The sequence below is a fragment of the Diceros bicornis genome, chromosome 7, assembly GCF_020826845.1.
Source record: "Diceros bicornis minor isolate mBicDic1 chromosome 7, mDicBic1.mat.cur, whole genome shotgun sequence".
Taxonomy (NCBI): domain Eukaryota; kingdom Metazoa; phylum Chordata; class Mammalia; order Perissodactyla; family Rhinocerotidae; genus Diceros; species Diceros bicornis.
Window position 1 is genome coordinate 63,688,986 of NC_080746.1, and position 18,513 is coordinate 63,707,498.

The following is an 18,513-nucleotide window of genomic DNA, read 5'->3' on the forward strand; positions in this document are numbered from 1 at the left end:
GCAGTCAGAAGTCTTGGAAGATCTGTCTTAGAATTCATGCTTCCTGCATTGTAAAAAGTACATTTATCTTATGTGTATTCTAATAGAAAGCAAGAAGATAAACGAGGATGTTGAAACCAATAACATTATTTACCCAGAAATTGAAACATGTAGATTTCAATTTGTAAATTTCAAACTTGTGAATTTCAAAGTAAAAAGAAATTATGACTTTAAGAGTAATAATGAGAATATTGATGATGATATTCGAATTTGTATAAAAAATCTAATTTTAGAAGTACTTTCATTTATGTTGCTGGATCCCTGAGACAGTGTTATAAAATACATAGCACTTTTTCCACTTGGGACATGAACATATTCATGTTCGGAAAAGCTGAGTGATTTATTCAAATTCCATTGTCAGTAGGAAGTAGTAATTTAAGACAAAGAAGGTCTCTTCAAATTATAATCTTTCTCCTATATTCCAGTGATTTTATTAATTGAATAGGACGCAGAATAGCATTGATATTCTTTAAGAGATTATAAATCAATAAGGTGGCAGCCAAGATTATTAAAATAATAATAATATCTCACGTGAATATAGCATAATATCAATGTAGTCTATATGCAGTATATATAGAGAGGTAGATATTGATATGTTATTTTACACACACACACTCATATAGTGCCCACCCTAATCCTACTTCAACAGTACTATAATTTTCCCTATGCACATAAGGAAGCAAGCATATCATGAAATTAGAAAGTAAAGGACAAAGGAAATAATGGAATCTAGTCTTGGCCTATACATTCATAAATTACTATATATTTAATTTATTGGCTTATTTATATAAATGATATATTTATGTAATACATTCATAATCTACCTACATGTATCTCTATAGCTATATCTCTACATCTATATCTATATTTGTCTCTATATAGTAACTTCTTGAATGTTTCATGTGTGACTTTTTGAACTATAGAAGAGACAAAGACACAATCTACTGTCTTTAAATACTTACAATGGGAAAAAATAAATAATAATAGCTGGTTCTGAAGTCATTCATAGAAATAAGATTTTCCCTCTGGGGATTTGGAAGGTGTGTAATCATTAGCTGTTCCATTCATAGAGGGAAGACGCTGAATGATTTTGGAGGAAAATACTTTTAAGGAGAAGATCTTGAATAAATGCTCCTTATGTACACCCTGTCTGCCATTTATACAGTTAAGACAGAGAAATAGAGAAAGAGGCAATAGAACATACTGGTGGCATGCTGAGGAAACTATAAAGCAAAGATACTTCAATTCAGCTGTGATTCAATGATCTCCTAAAGAAAGCAGCCATTAGGTCACTCCCTGGGTGACCGGATATGAGCAAGAAGTGCTGTGCAGAAATAGTCCATGCCGTCTATGCGTAGACACCATGTAATAATAGATCACCCTCTGTGCTGGACGCAGGGAAGCCACAAGGGCTTCGTCCAAGAATGAGAAGTTGAACTGACAGTTTAATTTATGCCTCTTTGATTTTGAATTTGCTCAACAGGGAAGTGTGTTAAACCACACTTGGTGCAGTTACTAAAAATTCCAAATGACAAAGTTGTTACTTTAGGAGCAAATAGGATAAAGACGCGGATAGATTGGTAGAGACTAATGCTGAGGCTAGTGTGGTGGAACGGGGAAGCTGGAAGGCATTTCTGGACTGTTGTATCCTGGCCTGTGTCCAAACACTCCACAGTACTAGGATCTGGGCTCAATTTCTGTTCTTTTCCTGTGGTAGGTTTCAGGGAGTGATGACATGAAGCATCCTGTTCCCTTGGCTCCAGCTGTGGTTCTAGTTGTCACATAAATCTTCCCTCCTCAGGGCCAGAACAGTGACACAGGACAGGCAGTTACTGGCAGAATTTAGGCTGGGAGGCTCTGGAAGCACTTGATGGTTTCACTCTCAGAGAAGATTCTCAGACGATGTAAGGCAGCTGAGCCTACTCCAAATGAACCTATGTGGACGTGGGTGCTAGAAGGGAATTTGGAAGCAGACAAAGCTCAGCCTGGGGGGTGCTAGAGAGAAGAGAAGGGATACCAAAGAACGTGGGGAGAGAAAGTGAGATAAACTGAAGAAAATAAAATGGATAAATAAAAAGGATTCTAAGAGTGAATTGGTAGATGCATATTCTTTCACAATCATGTTCAGAGAAAAGTCCCAGAGATCCAAGACATGTCTCCATTACTGCTTTTGTCTCTGCATTTTCCTCTGGTTTTACTTGGTCTTTCTCTCTCTGAATAAATAGCTCTAACAGTTTAAAAATATGTGTTCTGTGTATGTGTTATGTGTATATGTGTCCTTGTGTGAGCACGTGTGTGTGTTTTTGTAAGTGTGTGTATGTGTTCACATGTTCATAGAGAGGAAAAGTGGATGGCATTTCTATTGACTAGTATGGATTGAATACATATTATGCCTTAGTCATTGAACAGGCACTTCTACGTAGTGATGGATAAGATTTTTTCTCCTCTGACCATCCTCCTCCAAAATAATTTCTAATCCAGTATGGAAAGAGGCATATAACATATATTAATACAGAATGATAAACAGAATGGTGAGATTATGTGTCAGGTTACGCAGGATTTATTACGGAATAGCTGAAAATAATTTCTTAAAGTTATGACCTCTCAGGTGAAACTATGAAAAAAAAAGGCCACTAAGCATTCTAATGACAGTTATGAGGAACAGGGGAGGTTGGGCAGGAGAAGGGTGTCCCAGGACCAGGAAATGTGAAACAACACTGCAAGTTCAAGGACTTTTCAATGTTGATGGATGGAGAAACAGATGCAAAGGTGAAGTATTCTGGGTGAGTTTTTAGATGCTGACATTGACCAAAGGATAGATGCCTTTCTGTGCAAAGCTGAGAAGTTTGAACTGTACACTGTAGATGACATAGACCTAAAGGTCCCCTTTAAGCAGAGATCAGACAAAGTCGGATTTGAATTTTAGAAAATTATTTTGACAGCTTAAAGGATGGGCTAGATATGGATTGATACTCTCAGATACTTGGCCCTGGGTTAACTCTTTCTGTCAGTTACAGAGATCTGGCAGTTTTGCTCCCTAAGAGAAGCTCCTGACAGTAGAGAAATCCCTTACCTTTTCCTTTGTTGTGTCTCTTTTAAGAGAGAAGATCAGGTACCTTATCCTTTACATTTTGTGCTTGCATCAAAAACAGTCATCCATCACCTAGATACAAAGTCTGCACAGATGAGCATGAAGCTCCTCTTCCTCAGAGCCTCGTGATGAGCCCCAGAACCTGGTGAACTGGAATGTCACCAGCACTTACTGCTGGAATCTTGAGCTGAATAATCTGAGAAACACAGGAATTAACTTCTTCCTAAATGACTAATTCAGTCCTCGAGGCTCTTGAAGGAATCTTTCTCTAAAATGAGAGTTGGCCCATTTTTTTAAATTGAGTTGTTAGTTGTTTTGTTGTTGAGATGCGGAGAGAAGGGAACTCTCATACACTGCTGGTGGGAGTGCAAACTGGTGCAGCCATTATGGAAAACAGTATGGAGATTCCACAAAAAATCAAGGATAGAACTACCATATGATCCAGCTATTCCACTGCTGGGTATTTACCCAAAGAACTTGAAAACACCAATGCGTAAAGATACATGCACCCCTGTGTTCATTGCAGCGTTATTCACAATAGCCAAGACTTGGAAGCAACCTAAGTGCCCATCAAGGGACGAATGGATAAAGAAGCTGTGGTATATATACACAATGGAATACTACTCAGCCATAAGAAACGATGAAATCCAGCCATTTGTGACAACATGGATGGACATTGAGGGTATTATGCAAAGTGAAATAAGTCAGAGGCAGAAGGTCAAATACCGTATGACTTCCTTCATTAAGTAGTAGATAATAACAACAATAAACAAACACATAGGGTCAAAGATTGGATTGGTGGTTACCAGAGGGGAAGGGGGGAGGGAGGACCACGAAAGGGATAATTCAGCACATGTGTGTGTTGATGGGTTGTAATTAGTATTTGGGTGGTGAACATGATGTAATCTATGCAGAAATAGAAGTATAATGATGTACACTTGAAATTTATACAATGTTATAAACCAATGTTACTGCAATAAACAAAAAATTTAAAAATAAAAAAATAAAAAATAAAATAAAATAAATAAATAAAAATGTGAGTTGATCTAGAGATCTGCTGGCTATAGAGCTTCAAGGCACTTTTCACAGGAGATGCTTAGCCTCAGGCTCAGGTCAGGGTCTCAGATGAGAAAGGATAAATGTGAGGAATAGACATTTTAGAGCTTCAAGTGAGTGTTAGAAAGACAGAAGAGATCAGTTGTACAAAAATGAGTGAAAGAAAGCAAGCCAGAAAAGAAATATTTCTGAGATCCTAATTTTTGAAAATACCTTGAATATATTATCTCACTCCACTGATTAATTATTTTTCATTTTATATTTCTTTAAGGTAATTTTCATATTCATTATTTTTCTCCTAATTTATTTTTACGTATTTATTTTTATTTAATGAATTGAAAGCATAGTTTACTCAATTTGTCTTATAATATATACACTAAAGCCTTGACATCTTCCCCTGAGTCCTGATTTGATTGAATACTGGTAGTTTTTCTATTTTGAGCTTTCTCTCTTGTTTGAATTGAAATATATTCTAATTTCCTTTAATTTTTTTTCTTGTTAAATTTTATTTTTTAATTTTTTTTTAATTTTTTGTTTATTGCAGTAACATTGGTTTATAACATTGTATAAATTTCAGGTGTACATCATTATACTTCTATTTCTGCATAGATTACATCATGCTCACCACCCAAATACTAGTTACAACCCATCACCACACACATGTGTCAAAGTATCCCTTTCGCCCTCCTCCCTCCCCCCTTCCCCTCTGGTAACCACCAATCCAATCTCTGTCTCTATGTGTTTGTTTATTGTTGTTATTAAGTGTTCATTAATAGCCATCATTTTTTCAAGTGTGTATTTCATTCTCAGACAAATGAGTTAGTGCAATTAGATTTTATTGTTGATTTCCAACGTTATTAAACTTAACAACTTCCCCTAACTTGTGTCGTATATAGTTTTATGTTTGTAATTTGATGGAGGGGGTGCGCGTTTGCAGGTTATTGTGACTTTAAGAAATGATCATTCAACAGTATTCTATATGTATTTAAAGAGAATGTGCATTTTTCATTTTTTTTATTTGTACCACTTTACTTTTACTTCCTTTTGTGTGTTTGATCAGTTTATTTCTGAAAGATTTGGGTTAAACCTTTCACGATGAATTTTGATGTATCAATTATGTTTCTATTTCTATTATTTTTTCCTTCAAATATTTTGAAATTATATTTTGAGGTGGATAAATATTCTTGACTCTCATGTATTCCCTCTCCTTCTTTTAATAATTGTTGACCCGAATTATGTTGTTTCATAACAGGTCTACAAGTGTACTAACATTTTTGCTTATTCCATTTGCTCAGTATGTTTTTTTAAAAATAAATATCTTAGTGCTTTTCATTTAAAAACTTTTTATAAAAATTTGTCATACATACAAAAAGTTGAAAACATAGGGCAGAGAACACCTATATATCCACGTTCAAAAATTGTTAATATTGTCTCACATATGTTTCACACACACATACACACATATGTAATTTCTAACAGAAATATTTTAAGGTAAATTATGAGATATCATGACACTTCACCTCTAAATGCTCCAATATACTTACCCATAAAACACGTATTTTTACAATATAACCACTGTTCTCCACCATATGTGTCTCTGTGTGTGCCTTTGCATGTCTGTGTGAAATTGTTGAAAACACCAGGTAGTTCTCCATTTTATATATTACATTATATTGTATTGTATTACAATGCATTATATTATATTATGTTATATCATATTTTATTCTGTATTTTATTGTATACGGATTAAACAATTTTTGTTAAGACTACTCCATGAGCAGTGCTCTGAACTTTAAATCACATTAGAACGTACAGAATGTTCAGTTGTTCCCTAATTAATGATGCTAGGTGTGATTAATGATCAAGTGACAATGTGACTTCTCCTTTGTAAACTTCATTTTAGCTACACCTGTTTCCTAATATGGTTGTCTACTTCCCGTGAAGGTGAAGTTTGTTTCATATTGTGAGTGCAAATTTTTCTAGAATAAAATAGGGAGAGGAAAGAGAGGAGGGCTAAGGATAGAATTTCTTATAATGCCAAACATTACATAAAGGCAGAATCGGTACAAGAAATGTACAAATCACAAGAATGCATTTCAATGAATTTCTACAAAATGATAAAATCCATGTAACCACGACTCAAATCTAGAAACAGAGTTTACTAGCAACAAGAAACCCCAGGGTGATGTTTAATTTAATGTGTCAACTTGACTGGGTCACATAGTGCTCAGATCTTTGGTGAAATATGATTTCTGGGTGTGTCTGTGAGTGTGTTTCTGCATGAGATTAACATTGTAATCAGTAGACTGAATCAAGCAGACTGTTCTCTCCAACGTGAGTGGGTCTCATGCAATCTGTTGAATGTCAGAATGAACAAAAAGGCTAAGTAAGAAAGAATTCTTTTTCTCTGCCTGACTGTGAACTGGGACATCAGTCTTCTGCCTTCATACTCAGATTTGGTTTCAGGCAGGAACTTACACCATTGTCTCTCCTGGTTCTCAGGTTCTCAGGCTCAGGCTAGAACTTATCTAATCAGCTTTCCCGGTTCCCTGGCCTTTGGATTAGGACTAGAACTATACCATTGGCTCCCCTGGGTCTCCAGCTTGCTGACTGTACATCTTAGATTTCTCGGCCTCCATAATTGTGCAAGCCCATTCCTCATTGTAAATCTCTGTTTTTATCTCCATCTATCTCTATCTCTATCCGTCTCTATCTTTATCTATGTCTGTCTCTATCATTTCTATCTTTCTTTCTATCTTCATCTGTCTATCTATCCATCTATCCATCTATCTATCTATCCATCTATCTATCTTCATCTATCTATATCCTATTGGTTCTGTCTCTCTGGATATTACAGACTAAGATGCCACTTTGCAATCCCTAATTACCAAAAAATAACCACTATCTTGATATTATCCTAAGATAATATCACTGTCTAATAGTTTTGCCTGGTTTTTAACTTTGTATAAATGCATTACAGCATGGTCATGTTTATATCTGGCTTTTAAAAATCCGAATCTGTTTATGAGATCCACCCCTGTTATTGCGTATAGGAATAGTTTGCTTATTTCCATTGTTGTATGTTATTGTGTAGTGTGAATATATATACCACAATTTAGCTATCTATTCTACTGTTAACGTTAGGATTGTTTCCGCTTTTGGTCTGTGGTAGGCAGCCTCAAAAATGGCTCCTATTCATCCGCATCTCTTGGTATTGATGTCCTTGTGTAATCCCCTTCTGTTGGGTGTGGGTTGGATTTAGGGACAATTCTAACCAATTAAATGGGGCAGAGTTGATGAGGTGTAACGAACACTTGGGATGATTCTATGTTTTAGTTATTGTGAAGAATATTACTATGATGACAGGCATACAAATATCTCTTCATTACTATGCTTTCAATTCTTTTAGGTATATACCCAGAAGTGGGACTACTGGATCATACGGAATCTTATTTTTAATTTTTTTGAGGAAGCACCATACTGTTTTCCCCAATGACTGTACCGTTTAAAGTTCCCACCAACACTGAACAAGAGTTCCCGTTTCTTCATGTCCTTGCTAACATTTGTTATTTTCTTTCTTTCTTTTTTTTGTGAGGAAGATTAGCCCTGAGCTAACATCTGTTGCCAATCCTCATCTTTTTGTTGAGGGAGGTTGACCCTGAGCTAATACCTGTGCCCATCTTCCTCTATTATGTGGGACGTCTGCCACAGCATGGTTTGATAAGTGGTGCGCACGTCCACGCCCAGGATCCCAACCCACTAACCCCAAGCTGCCAAAGCAGAGCACTCAAACCCAACCACTACACCAGCGGCCTGGCCCCTCTTTCTTTTTTTTTATAGTAGCCATCCTGATGTGTGTGATGCATCTCAATTTTTAATATATTTGTTTTTGTCTTTTTATAGGGACTAAATCATCTGGTACAATTAGGAATAGAAGCGGTAATAATTGCCTATTCTAATTTGTTCCTGATCTGTGGGGAAAATATTTCAAATATTTTTGGGCATGATGCTCGCTGTGGGAGTTTTAGGAATACAGGCACCATGCAGATTTCCATTCATTCTCATGTCTTTTTAGTGAGATTGTTTCCCTAAGAATTTGTAGTTCAATGTCAAGTAGCAAATTCATAGAAACAAAGTTATACATTATATTTTGTAATGTGTTTGTGAATCTATTCTGTTTCTCTTTTTCAGGATTTATATTGCTCATGGTTTTCAAATTTTAGCAGTTTTTCTGAATATTAATGTTGAACCTTGTTGAGTCTTTTTACGTTATTTTTTTTTCTACTTTATTACTTCTACTTTATTATTTATGTCTGTTATTCCTTTAATCCCCTACTATTTTTTCTGCCATTTTTTTCTGATTAGTTAGAATGGGTACTCAGACTCCTTATTTTCAGCATTGCTTCTTTCCAAATATATGCACTTAAAGTTATGCTCTTTTTTCTTCAGGCAGTTGTGGTTTTAGCACACAAATTTTTTGAAACAAATACTTTCCAAACAACTCATGTGCACTCGCCCTGTCACTAGTGAGATATGTGAAAAAATAAAATACTTTTTTTCTCAGAAATTTGGTGAGGACACCATATTATGGAGAGAGATTAATATTGTGATATGCAAAAGAATTAAAAAGAGAGTGAGAAAAATGTCTTTAAAGGGTCAGTTTACATTGATCTATGAAAACAGGTGGCCCATTAACACATTGAGGAGAGAACAAGAAGTAAGAAATGTATTCCAATGTGTTCAGATTCCTCCTTTTGGAATTACTTTATTATTTATTTGTTAAAGATACATTAATCTGCAATCACTATATTTCAGACACTCCTCTAATTACTGAGTATACAATTAGGAAGAAGATAGTCATGGTCTCTCCCCTCAAGGAACTAATATCCTTATAAAAATGAGAGAAAGAGAAATTAATGCAATATTGTTTTACGTAGATATAAATGTTATCAAGAAAAATTAGCAGGCTAAGGGAATAGAGGTGGGAGGATGACTGTTTCAATACAAAGTCAGGGAAGACTTCTTTCAGGCAGAGGTATTTGAGGAATGACTCAGTGAAGTGAGGGAACAAGACTTTTGAAAACATTGGTGAAGGGTGTTCCAGGTTGTGTAAATCAAAAAGCAAAATAATGGGAATAAGAATTATCTGATAATATTTGAAGAAAGGTATAAAGTGCCGCGTTCTTGGATTAGAGTGAAGGGAAGAGTGAGTGGCAGGAGATGGCTTTAAAGAGTACTTCAAGGGCAAACTGACCATCTTAAGAAGTTTAAATTGGATAATGTAAAGAAAGAAGGAAAGGGATGAATAGATTTGTAGTTTCATTCCATGGAGCAATATTATAAGGGCCAGTGAGTGAGCAAAGGGAGAAGGCAGGGAGGGAGGGAGAGAGAGAGAGAGATGATTGATGGACAAGGTAAGGTGGTGAAGAATATAAGATAAGGTCAGAGCTAACAAACCAGGCTTTTAACAGGGGCTTTGAAATGTAATTTGGAAAGAAGAAATCATACAAATTCTATCATGTTGGTAAAAGAATGGATTATTTGGGAAAATAAAGAAGCAAAGAAAAATTCTTGTCCTGTAGTCTCAGTGCATGGAGAAAGAGTTTGAAAAAGAGATTCTCTAGTGGCTACTAATTAAACTATGTCAAAGTCTCAAAGATACAATAGTACTCATTCCAGCGGAAGCAGAGTTTTAATAAAAACATAAATATCTTCTCTTCAGTATATTAAATAATGTGCTCCAGAGAGATTGCAAATGGTGTTACAAACAGTTGCTTTAAAATTTTGTCGGTTCCTTGTGTAACAATTTACAAATCTAGTCCGTTAAACAAAGTCCACAGTTAAAGGGGACTCAAGGGATTCAAGATAAGTCATTCTCTACCTTAAACCTGTGAGGTTGCTGTAGGGGTAATACCATTAAGATTCTTAGAAGCCTTACAGATTAATAAAGAAAGTTTATAAAGTGTAAACTTAAGATCCTGGAACACTTTTTTAATCTATCAGAAATGATGTGTGAGAAACTTAAGTCTTTGAGATCTTAACAAAGGTTTTATAGTCGCATTCTTAACTTGGTCTTTGCCTTGCAGCCATCTCTTATTTTGAGAATGTTTTGCAGTGAGGAGAGGGTGAGAATGAAAATCGGCTTGATTTTTGAAACCAGCAAGTCCTGGCTCCTTTATATCTCCTCGAAATTTTGGTTGAAAACTGAATAATCTCATTTTTAACTCATCTCTGTCCATCCAGTTTTATTATAGATAGATAAAATAAACCATTTGGCACTTTCAACATTCTGCCTGGAAATCTCTTTAGTGAAATCTACCAGTTCGTTATATAAATATTTTCTGTTTTCTATGTTACTGAAGACAACAGTTGGGCCAAAATTTCTTTCCATGTATTGAAATGATCCCCTTTCTTACAGCTCTCAATTCTGTCTTCCTCACTTTTCTTCCTGCCCTCACTTCAGTCTCCTTAAGGCCCATCAATCTTTCACTCTCTGCACGGTTGCCAAACCAATAACACACTTTTGGGGTGTTATTAAGATGGAACCTAACTTAAGCTAGCAGATTTTCACTCTCTTTTCTTTTATTCTTGTGTATAAAGAACCCCAAAACTTAATGGTGTAAAACAACAAATCAAATATTTTATTACATTCACAGATTCTGTAAGTCAGAAGTTCAGAAAAAACATAGCAGGGAAGGCTCTTATTTTCTCTACAAAATCTAGAGTCTCAGTTGGGGTAGCTCAGATGGATGAGATTGATTTAACGAACTTGGAGACTGCTCCAGGTGGTGTGTTACAATGCTAGTCTCTTCACTTATAGGACTGGGGCCTAGGCTGGAATGGTGGACGGATGGACTCAGCTGAGACTCTCTTGTCTGGAGCTAAGCTCTGCAAGTTTCCTTGTGTCTGAGCGACTTCCCTTTGCCCTGATCATCAGCCTCTTTCCCTGTTTCTATAATCATTAAATGACTGGTGGGGTGATGATGAGTAAGAAGTTAGGCTCACTTTACTGAACTTCCTGCTCTCCAGGATCTTGGCTCCTCACGTCTTTGTTGCCTTATCTAGCCTTTCACCTAAATATTTCATGAGGAGTAGGGCAAAGGAATTGCAAACATGTCAGATTTAAGCTATAAGAGAGATGACCTAGAACAAAAAGAGCCAGGGAAGACTGATGGAACATGTCATTGAAGAAGATGGCAGATAATCATCTTAACAGCTCAGGTGTTAAGCAAGAGCTTAGGCTTTTAATTTGGAAAGCAGAAAAGATACAGAGTCTCGTTGGAAAGAAAAGAGTAGATGACTCTTGTCTCATCATTCCAGAGTAGGGAGGGAGGTTTCTTAGGGAGGGAGGTTTCTTAAGAGAACTCCCCAGTGAATATCACTTAGTCTATTCCAAGAACCCAGGTAGACTACAGTCCCCATCCCACCAGAACCAGGGCTACTACACCAATATAAATACTTACTCCTTGCCTAGGAAAGTGTGGACCCAGAGAGATGTCAGATGATGTTTTCAAAGTGCATCCTCTTGAGGCATTTGGAAAGCAAGGTGAGGCTGTGTTATTCTTAGGTAGGGCTGTGGGAAATAGCATGGGAAACGGGGAATGAGTTCGTGCTAAGCTAAGATATATTGACGGAAGGAAAATAAGTGAATAATACAGAGTTGGAAAAAGGATAAAGGGAACACACAGACAAACTTTGGATATTGCAAGTTTTATACCCATAAACCATCATGGTTACATATGTTTCTACACGTACATATATCTCTTTGCATTCATAGTCCCACAGATGCAACCACAGGTGAGATGCAGAAGAAAACTGTATCAGCTCAGTTACTTTTTCTCAGCTTACATGCTAGGGAACAAATGTGAATATTAAGAGATCAAAGACTATGTTTTCCTGACATCTAGCACATTGCCAGGCCTAGTAAATGAGATACACAGGTATGTTTTTGAAAAAAGGAATTCATGAATGGATAAATCATGAAGCATAACTGTAAATGCTGGTAAAGTTTGTTTCATGTTGTTTTGTTTATTTTTATTTTTATCATTATTATGATTATTATTACTGTTTTGGTAAGGAAGATTGGCCCTGAAGCTAACATCTGTGCCAATCTTCCTCTATTTTGTATGTGGGATGCCACCACAGCATGGCTTGATGAGTGGTATATAGGACTGGGCCCGGGATCCTAACCCATGAACCCATGCCACCAAAGTGGAGTGCATGAACTTAAGCACTATGCCAAGGGTCAGCCTCTGTTTGATTTTATTTTTAGTAGGACCCAAGAACAAAATGAGAAAGTATCTGAGAAATGGGATAACGTGGATAGTTCAGGTCATTTCATAATAGCATGCACCGTGGACTGGGAATTAGGGAGAGATAACATGATAAGGTATAGAGCAGAGTTTCTCAGCCTTGGCACTACTGACATTTTGGGCCAGATAATTCTTTGTTCTGGGGGGCTATCTCGTGGGTTGTAAGATGTTTAGCAGCATCCCTGGCATCTACCTACTCAACGCCAGTAGCACTTCCTCCAAGTTATGGCAATGAAAAATGTTTTCAGACATTGCCAAATATCCCCTGGGGGAAATATCACCCCCGGTTGCAAACCAACAGTTTAAAGAGTCCCTTCTCCTTATCTTTATCAGTTACAGAACATGAAGTGGTATTTAAGTATGTGGGGCAAAGTGAGCGGGTAGGTGAAGGCCATGGAATATGGTAGAGTGACGAGTAACATGATGGAGAACTGGAGAACTGGTTTGCATTTCAGGCAAACCAATGAACTCATGCTACAAGGTAGGGCCAGTGATAATTTTGATTCCTGTCTCAAAATATACATGTGTTTCTATCTACCTGGAATAAACTTACTATGCTTCTTTGTCTGTAAAAATACGGTTGTTTTTGATCCATTTTACCTCCTCCATGGAGTTTCTTTTGTCTTAATCCATACCCACAACATTTTCTGTATATTTTTACCATAATGCAACATTTTATTCAAATTTTATCTTTTCATTTATGCCTTCTTCATTACATTGTGAGAGCATGGGTGAAGTCTTATTTAAATTTTCTGTCTAAATTTCTATCTAATGTCCCAAATTATCCCTTCTTTCTGATACTCCTGATGGGCCCTAGATGGACCACATTCTTTGTTAGAGGTTGGTCCTATCCTGGATTATAGGAGGTTATGATACTTTTTCTGTGCATCTGTCTCTGATGGGTACCACTCAAATATGGATTCCCCCAATTTCCAGGTACCTCTCCTCAGAGTCTACAATTTCCACACTGTTTTCAAAATTGTTTCATCATAAGAAGTTACCCAGTAAACAAAATTTATCCATTCTTGATTGTCTTAAAATATTAACTCAGGATAAATAAATCCAACATTTTGCTGCTCAAGCTAGTTACTATATAATGAATCACTTAATAAATTCTTTTTTATTAAGTACTTAAAAGGAGACATCCAGTAAAACATCAAGATCTGGAATAGAGGACAGCTTTGTTGGACTCTAATCTCAAGGGTACCCAAAGTAATACTCCCTTTTCCTTATCTAAGAGGATTAGATAGGATTTGAATAGAGTAGAGCTCAAAAAATTAGAAACTCTCTAGGTATCCCTGATTAGACTTCCCAAGACAGCTTCTTAGATTAATTTGAAATTTTGTGGATTCAATGTATAATAAGACCATTTCAATTTAAAATATTTTATAAATCCAAGTTTCACCCTAACTTAAAAGTTCCTGTGTAAAACTTCTCCATTTCGTTGTCTTTATTCATCATCCAAAATATTTTGGATGAAGATGACTTTTGGAAGACCTAGTTAAGATGGAAATTATGTTACGAATCATCTGGGGCCTGCTGGTTGTTATTGCTTTCCTCTGACTCATTCATTTAACAAACATTTTTTTCTGAGAATATGTATATGTGAAATAGTTTTAGGTGCATGAATAAACAAAAGTAAATTTGTGGTCTCAGATTTCAGAATCAAATATTCAGAGGCAATTGGTCAAATATTATATATATACATATACACATACAAATATATATATTTATATATACATATATATACATATATATATATATATATATATATATATATAAATGGTTCTCAATTTCCCCAATAAAAGAATGGGTTAGATTACATATGCTAACACATTTTTCATTTACATTAAATGCAATATGAGTAACATTATCAGATAAAAAGAACAAAAACGTTTGTTATCCACGCTCCTTACCTTGAATATCCATGGTGACAGATGGCTATTGTTCTCCCTTCTCTTCTTATTCAAGCTTTTATGAAAAGGAATGATCTGGGAAAGAGTGAGTCTGGCTCTCCATCTGATGTTCAGGTAAGGATGGCAGAAAAGTTTTGATAACGTTGAATGGGAGGAAATGAATATTGCAAAATTATTTTGCACTTTACCAGGAATCTGGACAAAGAAGGAAGTGGAGTGAGAATCACTAATGGAAAGTCAACATCTAACACTGATATGCACAATCACCAGCAATGGCAGAGAGAATGTCCATTCTTAATGAAACCCAGTTCCATCCTTCTTTGTTCCTCCTCTTGGGTATCCCAGGGCTGGAAGATATGCACATCTGGATTGGATTCCCCTTTTTCTTTGTGTATCTTGTGGCACTCCTGGGGAATGCTACTGTTCTGTTTGTGATCCAGACTGAGCATAGTCTCCACGGGCCCATGTACTACTTCCTGGTCATGCTGGACTCCATTGACCTGGGCTTATCCACAGCCACCATCCCCAAAATGCTGGGAATCTTCTGGTTCAGCCTCAGGGACATATCTTTTGAAAGCTGCCTTTCCCAGATGTTCTTCATCCACTTCTTCACCGCCATGGAGAGCATTGTGTTGGTGGCCATGGCCTTTGATCGCTACATTGCCATTTGTAAGCCCCTTCGGTACACCATGATCCTCACCAGCAAAATCATCAGCATCATTGCAGGCATCGCTATTCTGCGGAGCTTATGCATGGTGGCTCCATTGGTGTTTCTCCTCCTGAGGTTGCCCTTCTGTAGGCACCATATCATCCCTCATACCTACTGTGAGCACATGGGCATTGCCCGTCTGGCCTGTGCTAGCATCAAACTCAACATAATATTTGGTCTTGGGGATATGTCTATTTTATTATTGGATGTGCTTCTTATTACTCTTTCTTATGTCAGGATCCTCTATACTGTCTTCTGTCTGCCCTCCTGGGAAGCCCGGTTCAAAGCTCTCAATACATGTGGCTCCCATATTGGTGTTATTTTAGCCTTTTTCACACCAGCATTTTTCTCTTTCTTAACACATCGTTTTGGCCACAACATCCCCCCATATATCCACATCCTCTTAGCCAATCTATACGTGGTCGTTCCACCAGCCCTCAATCCTATAATCTATGGGGTTAGGACCAAGCAGATTAGGGAGCGAGTTTTAGGGATTCTTTTTTTAAAAAAAGATGGTTAACCATCAGTAGTCTTAGAATGTCTTACTGTTCATATTTTTTCCATATGCTCATTAGAAGGAGTTTGTTGTCTAAAAAGATAGTAGGCAGGGACCAAACGTGAATATGAACAGTAATGACATTCCTTTCTCCATAATCTTTTAAATTTAATGGTAATAATGAGATTATTGAGGATAATATTATAATCTGTAAGGATTGCATTTTTTGAAAAGTACTTATATGTATATTGTTGGATCATCAAGGTAGCAATCGAATAAACAGATATCAGACAAATTAATTAAATTAAACTAACCTATATATTCAAAGCCTCTGACTCTAGATAAGGTAGGAAAACTTTAATCATCTAAATAGACAACAGACGAGTTCATCTACTGGTACATTAACAAACAAAATAATATTATCATATTCAGATATAAGTAGATATAAAATTAATAACATTAATCACTAGGCCTTTGGATAAAATAATCACAGTAAGAAAAAATTTTTCTGAAGACTTTTTAGAGGAAGAATATAGAGCTTGAAAATATGTGTTTTAATAATCAGAGGATGAATATTAAAATTATCTGCTTGGCACACTTAGGTTAGACATCACTGGTGTTTACCAACATTTCCAGTTTTCTTTTTCTTCCAGCAATGTGGGAGGATTACACGTGTCCAACCTCTCACAGTTCGACTTTGCCATGCGACTTGCTATGGCAAATAAACTATTTGTAGAAGCAACTTAACTTGTGTCAGTTCTAAGAGGAAACATTTAAAAGTGATTGTGTGCTTCCCTGTTTTCTCTACTCCCACTCTCGTGTACCCTGAAAGCTTTTGTTAAGATGCCATGTCATAAAATTCTGATGCCTTCATCAGAATAGATCCCTGAGTGACTAAAATACAGTCCTTCCCCACCCCAAAAGCTGCATTAGTTATGTAATATGAACAAGAATTAAACCTTTGATCCTTTAACACACTGAAATTTGGGAGAGGGTGGGTGTTACCACAGTATAATCTAGCCTATCTTGAATGATATCACACTCACGGACAGGAAACTGTTCAAATATATATATTTAGCCAAGAATAGCCAAGATTCACCAAGTTTCTCCTAAGGAAGAAAGTTGGAAGACTTAAACTGCCAGAAAACAAGACATTTTCCAAAATTGTTGTAAAGACCTGTAAAAAAGCTATAGTAATTGGGAGGGTGTGGCTTTGGTGCAAGTATAGAAAACCAGCCCAATGAAACTGAATAGAGAGTCCAGAAACAGACCCTCAGATATATGCTTATCTGAACTATGGCAGAAAGAACATTGCAGTATAGTGACAAAAGATGATGTTTTCAATAAAAGATACTGGATCAATTGGAGAGGCGTATGAAAAAGTAATGAATCTTGATATTTATCTCCTGTCATACAAAAAATCATTCCCAAATGATTGTAGATGTAAACTTGAGAGGAAAAACAATACAGCTTCTGGGAAAAAAAGAGAGAATATCTTCTTAACCTTGGAACAAGGAAAGATTCTAGAATAAGGCACAATTACATACACATATACATGCTAACAATACTGGAAACATATTGATTAGTCAGTGTATATTAAAATCAAGAACTTCAGGGGCCAGCCCGGTGGCGCAAGCGGTTAAGTGCGCGCGCTCCGCTGCGTCGGCCCGGGGTTCGCTGGTTCGGATCCCGGGTGCGCACCGACGCACTGCTTGGCAAGCTATGCTGTGGCGCCGTCCCATATAAAGTGGAGGAAGATGGGCACAGATGTTAGCCCAGGGCCGTCTTCCTCAGCAAGAAAAAGAGGAAGGATTGGCGGATGTTAGCACAGGGCTGATCTCCTCACAAAAAAAAAAAAAAAAAAAAAATCAAGAATTTCACCAAATATACCATTAATGGGAGAATAGGCAAATCAAATGGCTTGTATTACAGAATATATAGAGGATTCCCATAAATTGATCAGAAAAAGGAACACCACAACATAGAAAAATTAGCAAAGGACTTCTGTGGGGATTTTGCAAAGGAGGATATCCAAATTTCTAGTGAACGTGAACAGATGTTCTACATCCTTAGTCATAAGGGAAATATATTTAAAATCACTAAGCAGTTCCTCTATACACTGACCAGAATGAACAAAATGAAAAATGTAAAGTAGTAGCAAGTATGTGGAACAAATGGAATCCTCATACATTGCTGGTGAGAAGGAAAATTGGTAAAATCTTTTTAGAAAACTGTTTGGCAGTATCTCAGAAAGCTAATCGTGTATATACGATATGACTCAAAAATTCCCCTCCTGGTTATATAGCCAAAACAGTTGTTACATACATTCATCTGAAGATATGTACCTCAATGATCACAGAGCACTATGTGCAACGATCAACAATTGATACAGCTCCAATGTACTCTAATAGTAGAATGCATAAATAAATTGTGATATATATAAACAGTGAAATACTATGGAGCAATGAAAATGAACAAACTATATGTATAACAGTATAGTGAGTGAAATGAGCCAGACAGAACAAAGTTAAATTATATAACTTTGAAGGTTTTTTATATATATATATATATATGAAGTCCAAGAGTGGTAACACCAGGGCTGAATTGTCAAATAAGATTCATATAAACCAATTTCAAAGTTTCCAATGATTCAAAGAATACAGAAAATCAAAATGTTTCCATGAAACATTCTTCCCCTTGAGAAATCGGATATTGCCACATGCACTCTCCACATTTCTTCTAATTTTTGATTTCACATGTGAAGTTTGTTTTGAGCAATGTATGTGTAGAAATTAATTACATAGAATGAGTTGTTTTGTTTATGGTATATCCCCATCTTATACCACGTTACTTGTACAGATTATTTATTATTTTCCATTATCTTCCAAGAGAAA

General features: G+C 36.4%; 1 protein-coding gene across 1 annotated transcript; it reads left to right on the top strand.

The window, feature by feature from the left end:
• Positions 1 to 14,686: 14,686 nt before the first annotated feature.
• On the top strand, positions 14,687 to 15,643 carry LOC131409109 (olfactory receptor 52E8-like). The gene has a single exon (XM_058546281.1). It carries the CDS (start codon positions 14,687 to 14,689, stop codon positions 15,641 to 15,643), a length of 957 nt encoding a protein of 318 aa, XP_058402264.1.
• Positions 15,644 to 18,513: the final 2,870 nt, after the last annotated feature.

Bases quoted from the DNA above. Each gene is read 5' to 3' on its own strand.
- LOC131409109 (XM_058546281.1), top strand. From the start codon at position 14,687: ATGGCAGAGAGAATGTCCATTCTTAATGAAACCCAGTTCCATCCTTCT.